Source organism: Bos grunniens, chromosome 10 (genome assembly GCF_055505025.1).
Source record: "Bos grunniens cultivar Pamir isolate PY7600 chromosome 10, Bosgru_T2T1.0, whole genome shotgun sequence".
Taxonomy (NCBI): domain Eukaryota; kingdom Metazoa; phylum Chordata; class Mammalia; order Artiodactyla; family Bovidae; genus Bos; species Bos grunniens.
The window spans coordinates 88,193,054-88,206,207 of NC_141174.1; the positions used below are offsets into that span (position 1 = coordinate 88,193,054).

Here is a 13,154-nt window from a genome sequence, read left to right on the forward strand (position 1 = left end):
TATATACTGTGGTCTTGGAAGACTGTTTGTTTGTGGGAGTGTCTCTGTGTAGCTTGTTGTAGGTTTAATGTTTTCAGTGCAAGGGCTGCTTTTATGTGGATGCCTTCCTCCTCTCCTCAGTGTGTGCCAGCTGTTATCCCCTTGATAGGGGGTGCACAGATGCTGTAACTCATGTGTTCTCCCAGGCCGATGGCGGCATTGGCTGATACCCACTCCCAGGGCCCAAGGCGGCAGCTTCTGTGCACTCGTAGGTTCCACAAAAGCAGGGGCAGTGATTGGCACCATTTCTTGGATCTCTCTTCGCCCCCAGAGCTTGCATAGGCAGTGTCCTGAAGTCTGAGACCTGTGTGTGGGGAAGGAGGCTCTTAAAGCAGCCCTGTCTTTCCCCTTGCGTGGCCCCTACAGTGGCACCTTGCCTCTGTGGCAGGTCCAGGCTTCTTCCTCGTGCACCTTTGGTTGTGGATGTACCATAGTCCAGCCCTTCAGGCCGTCTCTGCACAGCCAACCCCAGCACTCCCCCTGAGTTTGACCTCCAAAGCCTGAGGTGCAGCACCCAGCCCCCACCTGCACTGGCAGACACATGTCTCAGACTGGGCAGGGCAGGGCAGCCACACCTACTGTCTGTGTAGGTCTCCGTTTTGCCTTCTCCAGCCAGTTGCTGCACTCTCCTTTGAGTCTCCAGAGCTCCCACTCTGTCCTGGCTGGTCTCTCTGCTGGTGCGGGGACTTCCCAGGATATTGGAACCTTTGCTCTTTCATGGCTCCCTTCCAGGGTTGCAGGTCCTGTCCTGATTCCTTTCTCTTTCTTTTTTCCTCTTGTTTTGTCCTACCTGGTTATGTGGAAATTTTCTTCCTCTTTCAGAAGTCTTGAGTTCTTCTGCTGGTGTTCAGTAGGTGTTCTGTGAGAATTGTTCCACATGTAGACGTATTTTTGACGTATTTGTTGAAGGAGGTGAGCTCCACATCCTTCTCCTTTCCCATCTTGTTCACTGTCCAGTTTCTAGAATATTCTTATCAGGAGCTCTAAGCTTTGTATTTTCTTAGTTTTTTTTCCTTTTTACATAAGTTATAGAGTGAAATAACAACTAAATAGGCAAGATAATTGTCAGTTATTTTGAAGTGTGGACTGTGGCCCACAGTCCTAGATATGCACATATAGTCAGCCCTCTGTATCTAAGGGTTTTGCATCCGTGGATTCAACCAACAACATGTTGAAAATGTTCAGGAAAAAAAATCCAGAGGGTTCCAAAAAGTTTACGTAGTATTGGGTATTATAAGTAGTCAAGGGATGATTTAAAGTATATGGGAGGAAAAAAGATATATGGGATGATAGTGCAGGTAGATTATGTGCTAGGTCACTTCAGTCATGTCCAACTCTCTGCAGCCCTATGGACTGCAGCCTGCCAGGCTCCTCTGTCCATGGGATTTTCCAGACAGGAATATTGGAGTTGGTTGCCATGCCCTTCTCCAGGGGTTCTTCTGGACCCAGGGATCGATCAGTAGGTAGATTATATGTAAACACTAAGCCATTTTATATAAGTAACTTGAGCATCTGCAGATTTTGGTATCCATGGTGGGGAGAGAGTCCTGGAGCCAGTCCTCCATGAATACTGAGGGATGAATATATATAAATATTTATGTGTGTGTGAGTATGTGTAAGTGTGTGTGAGTATGTTTAAGTGTGTGTATATATATGTATATATATATATATATTTTTTTGCCCTCCCTGATTAGATGACTTTCCAGAATCTACAGGAGTAAAGCGAATTGTTCAAGCCTTGAATGCCAACATCTGGTCCAATGTAGTGATGAAGAATGGTAAGTAACTTGGGACTAAACCTCCTAAGGACTTTTTTCCTCCTGTTCTAAGTTTTAAATTATTCAGATATATGTGGAAGCATTAGGATTACATGAAATCTGTATATTTGTTCCATTTTAAAGTCCCCAGTTGAAGGGAAGGCCAAAATAAACATTTCTAAGAATTTAAAGTATATGTTTAGTCGTTAACAAGAATTTGGAACTTACGTTTAATATGCTTGGCCTTGTCTTTGGCTTTGAGAAATAGCCCCAAAGTTGTAAAGCATGAATTCTGTCCTTAGAGAGCTCATAGTCCAGCAGAGGAATCAAAGTGTGTACTTTTAAAATGCTAGGTAACTGTGCAAGGCAGTCTTTGATGAGTACAGAATGCCTGATACAAGCAGCAGAGGCAGAGGGGCCAGAGGTGTGGCCTTTATTTATTGTGGGCCTGAGTATAGAGAGTTTCAAGATGAAAGCAGGTCTTAACAGTTGTCTTCACGGGATGGTCAAGATTTGGGTTGGTGAAGTGAGAGTGGCAAACAGTGGAGGGAGCATGTCTTCAAGAATAATGGTTGTATCTTTTAGGGTTTCTCAGAAACTCTTGCCTACCAGTTGGACCTAGCTTAGGGGAGAGAGGCCTGTATTTGAGGCAGGAGAATCTGAGCTTTTTCCTATAGGAAGTGATGAGTCATTATGAGACTACTTAACAAGTGGTGCAAAGAAGTTGGCACCTTTGAAAGGTTGATGTTGTGGTGGGTTTGGCAGCTGAAGCAGGTAGAGGTAGAGCCTGAAGTCAGGAGACCAGGCCCCCGTGGCCGCAGCTCAGTAGCCACAGGGCGAGAAGCTGAATCTGAAGTGCAATTTGAAGCCAACAGGCTAGTTTGGTACACTAGCCTCTTATTGTCTGTATTAGTTTGCTCAAGGCTGCAGTAACAAAGTTCAACCAGCTGGAGTCTTAGAACAACAGACATTTATTGTCTCACAGTTCTAGATGCCAGAGGTCCAAAATCAAGGTGTCAGCAGGGGCTGTGTTGCCTTTGAAGGTGCCAGGGAGGTATCTGCCCCGCTGTCTCTTCTGGCTTCTGGTGGTGTAATTCCAGTCTTCACATGTATTCTCCCTGTTTGCTGGTCTCTGTCCCTGTCTTCTTTATATAAGGATAATAGTCATAATGAATTAAGAGCCCACCCTACCCCAACATGATTTCATCTTTACTAATTATATTTGCAAATAAGGTAACAATCGGAGGTATGAGAGGTTAGAACTTCACCATATAATTTGTAGCGGGGTGTAGTTCAACCTATAACATATTTCTGTAGGAATCACTGCCCGTGTAGTGTTTTTCTTTTTTGTAGCTCTTGGCTGCCCCAACAAGTATGTTATGCTATGTGCAACACTGCAGAAAAGAATGAGAAAAATCATGTTTAAGTGACCTTATCCCATATTCCCTGAGATAAAGGAAAATCGGTTTTATAAAAACAGAGATATTTCATCTCAGTTTTCTTTTGACACTTGAGAGTAAAGTGAGGAGGGGGCTTTTGAGCTTGCCTGAGATCTAATTTAAGCCATACATCATGAGAGAACTTGCTTCTGGCATAGAAAGGTATTCCTTCCTCCCCTTTCCTTCTCCTTCCTCCGTTTCACTTAATTTTTTTCTGGCGGAAAATCTAATGGGTCTATTATGTTGAATTCCAAAGATATTAGACTTTATTCTGTTGCAGAAGCAATCAAGTTAAGGCCATGATAGTTCTTAAAAAAATAGATTTCAGCCTATGTTGTCATCTCCCTGTTACCAAAACAGACTCCAGTCAAGGCTTGGTTCTCATTCATTCATTCAGCAAATCCTTCTTGAAAATTTATCATGGTGAACCATTGCTATAGACTGTCATCACTATGAAAATACACTTAAGGTACAGTACATAAACTGGATCAGTGTGGAATATAGTTACATTCGGTGGTGCTTTTTATATTCATGAGAAATATTTTCAGGAGAGCTTGTTCAGTTTCAATCACTTTTTGAAAAATCTGTCCCCAAGTTTACACATTAAATAAGTCCTGCAGGCTTCCCAGGTGGTGCTAGTGGTAAAGAACCCAGCTACCAACCAGGAGACTCAAGAGACACAAGTTCAATCCCTGGATCAGGAAGATCCCCTGGAGAAGGTCATGGCAACCCATTCCAGTATTCTTGCCTGGTGAATCCCACGGATAGAGGAGCCTGGCAGGCTACAGTCCATGGGGTTGCAAAGAGTCAGACATGACTGAAGTAACTTAGCACGCATGCATGTCTTATAATTCACATTTATAGCTATAAATTTAGAAGCTGGACTGAACACACTTTATTACTTTGGAATTATGGTCAAAGGTATTTTCTGGAAAACAAAATATGCTTTTCAGACATTAAACAATACTCTTAAGAAAACTGCAAAGCCAAGAGGCACACTGGATTTCTCACAGTCTTTGCCTTGAAGCATCATTTCTTTATTTTTTTTCTCTGCAGTAAGTGATATATTGGTTTGCTGTTAACCAAATCTCAAATATTGCTGTTAGCTTAATTCCATTTTTAAGAGGATCTTGACCTACATGGTGTGAAGGAGACTTAACTCTCTTCCTTCTCGAAGGAGCCCAAGGTATGGAAATACAGTGACATTTAGAGGCAGCCCACGTTTTAGGAGGCGTGGAGAACGTCCTTGTGTAACCCACATCTTAGATTAGAGACAGAACTCTGTGTGAGTGTGTGGTGGGGGTCGTGTTCCTGTTCAGGGTTGCCCTACCTCCCGTGCTCTCTGCAGGTCCTTGCTTTGCTGGTGGGCTGAGTAAACCGAGCCTGCCTCCCAGCAGGCTGTTCTTGAATCCTGCCAGCAGGTGCTCAGGCTGCTTTGTTTATTTGCAGGTGTCCATCTTTTCTACTTCTTTTTTCTCTTTCATTTCCCCCTTTTCCTCTTTCTCTCCTTTTTTTTTTCTCTTTCTTTTAAACAATTGTGGTTAAATGTACATAGCATGAGAGTTACCATGTGAACCATTTTTAAGTATACAGTTCAGAGGCATTGAATACGTTCAGATTGTTGTGCAGCCAACGCTACTCAAAGCTTTTAAACCCCCCAAAATTTTACATCAGGAAGTTAGTTGACAAAATAAAGAAAGGTATTGGAGGTGTTCTTTTTTTGTGTCTTTCTGCTGGAAATTCAACCAAGGTTTTTTACACAGGGTTTTATTTATTTATGTATTTAAAATTTATTTATTTTAATTGGAGGCTAATTACTTTACAGTATTGTAGTGGTTTTTGCCATACATTGACATGAATCAGCCACAGGTATACATGTGTTCCCCATTCCTGAACCCCCCTCCCACCTCCCTCCCCATCCCATCCCTCTGGGTCATCCCAGTGCACCAGCCCTGAGCGCCCTGTCTCATGCATTGAACCTGGGCTGGCGATCTGTTTCACATATGATAATATACATGTTTCAATGTTATTCTCTCAGATCATCCCACCCTTGCCTTCTCCCACAGAGTCCAAAAGACTGTTCTATACATCTTTTATACAGGATTTTAGAGAACAGTAGGAGAGGTAGCATACCTAATTCATTCTAAGGCCAGGTTAAAATGATCCAAATCCCTAAAAATAGTACCAGTAAAGAAAATCATTAGAGGCCATCTCCTCTATGAACATAGATGCCATGATTTTAACCAAAATACTAGCAACCCTAGCCCGAAATACATAAAAAGAATATAACATGACCTAGTTGAGTTATTCCAAGAACCTAAGATTCTTTAATATAAGAAAAAGCTACTTAAATCACCACATGAGCAGGTTATGGGGGTATCATATCATTATGGCAGTTAATGAAAAATGCATTTAAAATTTTCAACATTTGTACAGAGGGAGGAAAGAAAGAAACTGTGAACAAATCAGAAGTGGACTCTTGTGGCAGAAATGGACAATGTGTAATATAGTATATACCACACTGAGTGTAACACAGGGAGAGGTGGAGTGGTGCCACTTCTCACTCTCAGGACACTGATGACTAGTTTTTATGTTGTTGTTTTCATTGGAAAAATTACTGTAATCACAGTTGATTCTTTGGGATTATTACCTTGCCAGGTATATAATCTCAGTTAATTATTTTGAAATATGTATTATCTATTTATTTGTCAAGCAATAATGGATCATTGAGGTTATGTCATATTGGTCTTTAATTTCGAGTCAGTAAAGTGTCAGTTTGAAAACCTTTTAAAAATGCATTTTAAATGTGCTCAGCTTGGGAAAAACGTTTCCAATTCTAATAAGGACTGTGAAAATTTAGCTGTTACGGCAAATATCCCTGAAAACATACAGATCTGACTAGGGTTTCATTTCTTTGCAGTTTATTGGCCACTAGGCATTCAAAAGTCAAACACTCAATCTGAAAATCCACTTAATTAAAAACTTAGACATGAATAACTGTCTTCCTGCCTTCCACCAAAATAAAGTGAATGTGTTTTCCTCAATGGGACTTCCTGATTGAAATGAACGGCAAGCTCAATTCTTTGCTTATTGCAAGTCTGAACAACTTACCCTGCTATAGGAGGTAGCCTCGTAAGTTTTTGCCCCTAGTCTTTTCCTTAAAAGTTAATAATATAGAAGATGGTTCCTTGGGACTCTAGTTTCACCATCTTTGTGGCCTGCTGGTTTTGCAAATAAGGTTGTTATTCCTTGCCTCAACAACTTGTCTCTTGATTTATTAATCTGTCATGCCATGAGCATTATGAGCTTGGACTTGGTAAAAAGTTTTGGCCTGCCAGCCTGGAACCTTGGGGCTCATAGACAGCTGGCATGGGTTGAGAAATTTTCAGGTAAGGCCCTAACAGCTTCCAGGACCACTTGTCTTGAGACTCTTCCCTTCAGAATTCCCCAAAGCAACACTGTCTGCCACAGGGCTTGGCAGTTGAAGCAAGAAACTGACATCTGGTCTGTACAATAGGGTAAATAGAAAAAGTAAAGTTAATGATAACTTAGAAGTATGAGATTAACAGATACAAACCACATAAAACAATAAGGATTTACTGTATAGCAAAGGGAGCTACATTCACTATATTATAATAGTCTATAATGGAAAATAATCTGAATATATATATGTGAAACTGAATCACTTTGCTGTACACTTGAAACTAACACAGTATTGTATATCAGTTATGTGAAGTGAAAGTTGCTCAGTCATGTCCAGCTGTTCGTGACCCATGGAGTGTATAGTCCATGGAATTCTCCAGGCCAGAAGACTGAAGTGGGTAGCCTTTCCCTTCTCCAGGGGATCTTCCCAACCCAGGGATCGGACCCAGGTCTCCCACATTGCAGGCAGATTCTTTACCAGCTGAGCCACAAGGGAAGCCCAAGAATACTGGAGTGGGTAGCCTGTCCCTTCTGCAGCAGATCTTCCCAGCCCAGGAATCAAACCGGGGTCTCCTGCATTGCAGGCAGATTCTTTACCAACTGAGCTATCAGGGAAATCAACTATACTTGAACTACTAAAAAAAAAAAAGAGGGATATATTGTGCAGCTGGAAACACACACACACATTAATGAGAAACAACCAAAGAAAAGATAAATTGAACTTCATCAAAATTAAAAAACTTTTGTAATTCAAAGTACACTTAGGAAAGTGTCCTCTGAATGGTGGAAAGTATCTGTAAACCGTACATTTATCTGATAAGGATCTAGTTGTTCAGTCAGTCAGTCATGTCTGACTCTGTGACTCCATGGACTGTAGCACACCAGGCTTCCCTGCCCTTCACTATCTCCTGGAGTTTGATCAAACTCATGTCTGTTAAGTCGATGATGCCACCTAACTTATCTCATCCGCTGTTGCCCCGTTCTCCTCCTGCCCTCCATCTTTCCCAACATCAGTGTCTTTTCCAGTGAGTTGGCTCTTTGCATCAGGTGACCAAAGATTTGGAGCTTCAGTATCAGTTCTTCCAGTGAATATTTACGGTTAATTTCCTTTAGGATTGACTGGTTTAATCTCCTTCCTGTCCAAGGGACTCTCAAGAGTCTTCAGCACCATAGTTTAAAAGCATCAATTCTTTGGTGCTCAGCCATCTTTATGGTTCAGCTCTCACATCTCTACATGATTTCTGGAAAGACCATAGCTTTGACTATATGGACCTTTGTTGGCAAAATAATGTCTTTGCTTTTAATATGTTGTCTAGGTTTGTCATAGGTTTTCTTCCAAGGAGCAAGCACCTTTAATTTCATGGCTGCTGTCACCATCTGCCGTGATTTTGGAGCCCAAGATTCTGTTACAGTTTCCATTTTTACCTCATCTATTTGCCATGAAGTGATGGGACCAGATGCCATGATCTTAGTTTTTTGAATGTTGAGTTTTAAGCCAGCTTTTTTACCCTCCTTCACCTTCATCAAGAGGCTCTTTAGTTCCCCTTCGCTTTCTGCCATTGGGGTTGTGTCATCTGCATATCTCGAGGTTATTGATATTTCTACCAGCAGTCTTGATTCCAGCTTATGATTCATCCAGCCCGGCATTTTGCGTAATGTACTCTGCATATAAGTTAAATAAACAGGTGACAGTATACAGCCTTGACATACTCCTTTCCCAATTTTGAACCAGTCCATTGTTCCATGTCTGGTTCTGACTTTTGCTTCTTGACCTGCATACAGGTTTCTCAGGAGGCAGGTAAGGTAGTCTGGTGTTCTAATCTCTTTAACAGCTAATGCTGCTGCTGCTGCTGCTGCTGCTGCTGCTAAGTCGCTTCAGTCGTGTCCAACTCTGTACGACCCCACAGACGGCAGCCCACCAGGCTCCCCCGTCCCTGGGATTCTCCAGGCAAGAACACTGGAGTGGGTTGCCATGTCCTTCTCCAATGCATGAAAGGGAAAAGTGAAAGTGAAGTCGCTCAGTCGTGTCCGACTCTAGCGACCCCATGGACTGCAGCCTACCAGGCTCCTCTGTCCATGGGATTTTCTAGGCAAAAGTACTGGAGTGGGGTGCCATTGCCTTCTCCAAACAGCTAATGTTAGTAGTTCTCAAACTTTGCTGCATATTATAATTAGCTGGGGATAATCACCTGGAGAAGATGTTTTAAATCTCTATGCCTAGGCCTCACCCCACAACAGTTAATGCAGAATCTCCAAAAATTTTCCACAATTTGTTGTGATTGACACAGTCAAAGGCTTCAGTGTAGCCAATGAAGCAGATGTTTTTCTGGAATTCCCTTGTTTTTTCTATGGTCCAACAGATGTTAGCAATTTGACCTCTGGTTCCTCTGCCTTTTCTAAATCCACCTTGTACATCTGAAGGTTCTTGGTTCATGTATTGTTGAAGCCTGTCATGAAGGAGCACTACCTTGCTTGCATGGTGAAATAAGTGGAACTGTGCCATTGTTTGAACATTCTTTGGCATTTCCCTTCTTTGGAATCAGAATGAAAACTGACCTTTTCCAGTCTTGTAGCCACTGCTAAGTTTTCCAAATCCAGTTTTCCTATTGAATGCAGCAGTTTAACATCATCATCTTTTAGGATTTGAAATAGCTGGGATTTGATCACCTCCACTAGCTTTGTTCATAGTAATGCTTCCTAAGACCCACTTGACTTCACACTGCAAGATGTCTAGCTCTAGGTGAGTGACCACACCATTGTGGTTTTCTGGGTCACTAAGACCTTTTTTGTACGGTTCTTCTGTGTATTCTTGCCACTTCTTCTTAATATCTTCTGCTTCTGTTAGGTCCATGGCATTTCTGTCTTTATTATGCCCATCTTTGCATGGAATGTAGTACTTAGAATGTATAAAGAAATCTTATAGCTGAATAATGAAAAGACAGTGCAATTTTTAAAATGGTGAAGGAGTTGAATAGACATTTTTCCAAAGAAGGTACACAAATGGCCAGTAAGCACATGAAAAGATGCTTACCATTATTAATCATCAGGGCAGTCACAACCACATGAGATGCAGCTTCATTCCCACCAGGTTAGCTGTGATCTAAGGAGACACTAAGAAGCGTTAGTGAGGGTGTGAAGGGATTAGAACCCTTACACACTGATGAGGAGACTGTAAAATGGGCTGTAGCCACTTTGAAACAGTAGTAGTTTCTCAGAAAAGTAAGCCATATGACCCAGCAGTTCCACTCATAGGTATTTTACCCAAGAGAATTGAAAACATATGTCCACAAAAAAACTTGTACACAGATGTTTCTAGCAGCAATATTCATAATTGCAAAAAAAAAGTGGAAACAAATGCTGAATTGGAAATAACTGCTGAAAACAACATCCATATGATAGAATATTATTCAACCATAAAAAGAAATGAAGCATGGATGCATGCTACAACGTGGATGAACCTCAAAAACATCATGCTAAATGAAAAAAGCCAGACACAAAGGCCACATATTTTAACAGTTCCACTTAAGTGAAGTGTTCAGAATAGTTAAATTCATAGAGATAGAAAGTAGGTTAGTGGCTCCCAGGGGCAGGGAGGGGTGGTTTGGGGCGTGAGATTTCTTTTTTGGAGTGATGAAAGTGTTTTAGAATTATATAATGATGGTGGGTACACAACTTTGTAAACACACTAAAACCCATCAAATTCCATACTTTAAAGAAGTTGAATGTTATGTATATGTAAGCGATACCTCAGTAAGAAGGAGGAAAGGGAAGGCTGGAAGGAGAAAGGAAACAAGGAAGCAAGTCAGGAAGGAAATAGTACTGATAATGATGATGGTACTGTTAGAAGGATGTTGGTCGGAGAAGGCAGTGTGATGGTAACCGTACTAATGAGCTGCTGATATACATACATTACCTTATTTAATCACAGTATTCAAAAGAGTTAGGCTTAAAGAGGTCAAGTAATTTCCCCAAGGTCATATGTCATCAGTTCTCAAACTTGTGTGCACACTGGAATCACTTGGGGAACTTTAAAAAGTACTGATGCCTGAATCTCATTCTTGGAGATTCTGCATTAACTGTTGTGGCCTATGCATAGAGATTTAAAACATCTTCTCCAGGTAATTATCCCCAGGTAATTATAACATGCAGTAAAGTTTGAGAACCACTAATATTAGCTGTGAAATAGCAAAGCCTCTGATTTGAACTTAGATCTTTATAATTTTGAAGTCTCATGCATGTAACTGCTGTAACGTATAGCCTTATAAATTACTATATTTTAATGAAATTTTTCCAAAGAGTCTGGTGACAGTGTCCTGTCTGAACATTTCTATGTAGCTGTGTGACCTTATGTGGCTCTCATTCTGTCTAGGCTTTATTTTTAATCTGGAAAAGGAGGTTGGTCTCCATCCATGGCTCTGGCTGTACAGTGAGATCACCTGGGAAGCTTTTACGACCTGTGCTGTCTGGGTCTCACCCAGACCATTTATCTTAGAAGGGAGGGGTGGCTACAGTGTTTTTTAAGTGCCTCAGGAATTCAGATAGGCAATTTTGTTGAGAACCACTGACATAGATGATAGTCCTCTAATTCTAACTTGTAAGAGTCTGTGCTTAATCCACAGGAGTAAACTCGGCACTTTGAAAGCTATTAGCCCCTTGACTGATTTGCTTTCTCCCATTTATGAGTTGTGCAGTACTCACAGGTCACTCCTCTGACTTACAAAGCCGGAGGACAGAGACAGGACTCTGCCCAGGGTAGAGTCACCTAGAGGCAAAGGTGAGCACAGTGGGCCCTGGCCTCTGTACGTCCTTGGTACCTGTTTCTAATGTGACAAGATCTTCTTGAGACCAGGGAGAAATAACACAGCCTTTATAAGTAGCTACCTGTCTGGGGCACCGTTGAGACCTTAGGTGTGGCTAGATCATACGAGTTTGTCTTCTGTCAACCTCAGATTTCTCACTGCTTCATAATTTTAAGACCCAGTTTCAAGTGTCTGTTCATTCATTCAGAAAAATACTTTTTTTTTTTTTTTTCTGTCTGGGCTGGGTCTTCATTGCTTTGCGCAGACTTTCTCTAGTTGTGGCCGGTAAGGGCTACGCTTCATTGTGCTGCACAAGCTTCTCATTGTAGCGGCTTCTCTTGTCGTAGAGCACAGTCTCTAGGCATGTGGGCTTCAGTAGTAGCTGCTCATGGACTCGAGACCGCGGGCTCAGTATCATGGTACATGGGTTTAGTTGCTCCCAGCATGTGGAATCTTCCTGGACCAGAGATCAAACCCATGTCCCTGTTATTGGCAGGCAGATTCTTATCCACTGCACCACCAGGCAAGTCCAAATAATATTTATCAAGTGGTTACTATGTGCCAGGCATTGATCTCTGTGGTTGGGATGCATCAGTGAACAAAACAGACAGAAGTTTCTGTCCTTGTGGAGTTTTCGTTCTAGTGGGACACATTAGCCAGTAGACAATACACCTAATTAGTAAGTTGTACAATATACTAGAAGATGATAAGTGATAATGAAAGAAAAATACAGCAGGGTTAAGGATGTTGAGATAGTTGGGTAGATTGCAGTATTAAATAGGTGTAGGTCTTAAGGTTGATCTTCAGAGCTTGAGATCTGAGGATGGAGATGAGGTATTTGCCATGTGGTATCTGGGAGAATAGCTTAGCAGGCAGAGTGGATAGCTACAGTAGAGGCCCTGAAGAGAATCCATGCCTGATGTGTTTGAAGACTATCGAGGACTGCACTGTGGCTGAGGAGGGAGCACAGTCAGGGGATAATGAAGGGTCTCACAGGCCATGATAGTAACTTTTGTATTTGCTTAGAGGCAGCCAGGGACTTTGGCAGGTCTTTTGCTGAGTAGAAGAGTAACATGATCTGACGTGAGGTCTGAAAAGAGCACTCGGGCTGCTTTGTGAAGAGACGGTGGAGGGGAGGAGGAGCCAAGGTGATCTCATAGGAGGTGATTGCAGTATTCCAGGTGAGAGAGAGCGGTGACACAGACCAGAGTTGTAGCAATGGAAGGAGTGAGGAAAGGTCAAATTCCGGATCTGTTTTGTGGTCGTGCCAGCTTGATTTCCTGATGGTTTGGATGTGAGGGATGAGCAAGAGAGGACAGTCAAGGAGGACCCCAGGATGCAGGCCTGAGCAGTCAGAGGAAGAGGATGCCATTAGCAGCAGTAAGGAAGCTGCAGGTGAAGCCGACTTTGAGGGGCAAGGGGCATATCAGTGGTTTCCTTTTGGACGTGTTAACTTTTGAAATGGATGCTAGACTTCCAAGTGGAGATATCAAGTAGCCAGTTGGCTAGATGCATGGAGAGGCACATGCATAGCATTTAAAACCTTGAGCCTACATGAGATCGCCAGGTGAGTAAGTGTAGTAAATAAAGAGGACCAAGGACTCAGCACAGGGACATTCCAACAGGAGGAGGATGGGGAGAAGAGAAAGAACCAGCCAGGGACACAGAGAGAGTGACAGGGGCCTGGAAGCACAGTG

The 13,154-nt window shown here is 42.2% G+C and overlaps 1 protein-coding gene across 10 annotated transcripts in view; it reads left to right on the forward strand.

The window, feature by feature from the left end:
* The window catches only part of AAGAB (alpha and gamma adaptin binding protein), a 111,587-nt gene that overhangs the window by 71,489 nt on the left and 26,944 nt on the right, over window positions 1-13,154 (forward strand). For all 10 annotated transcript variants that reach the window (XR_015135359.1, XR_015135360.1, XM_086322853.1 and 7 more), the window contains one exon: window positions 1,734-1,817. Coding sequence is in view for 8 of the 10 variants with exons in the window: in XM_086322853.1 (XP_086178979.1) it covers window positions 1,734-1,817 (84 nt within the window). In the remaining 2 variants the exon portion in view is untranslated. The remainder of the gene's footprint in view (window positions 1-1,733; window positions 1,818-13,154) is intronic.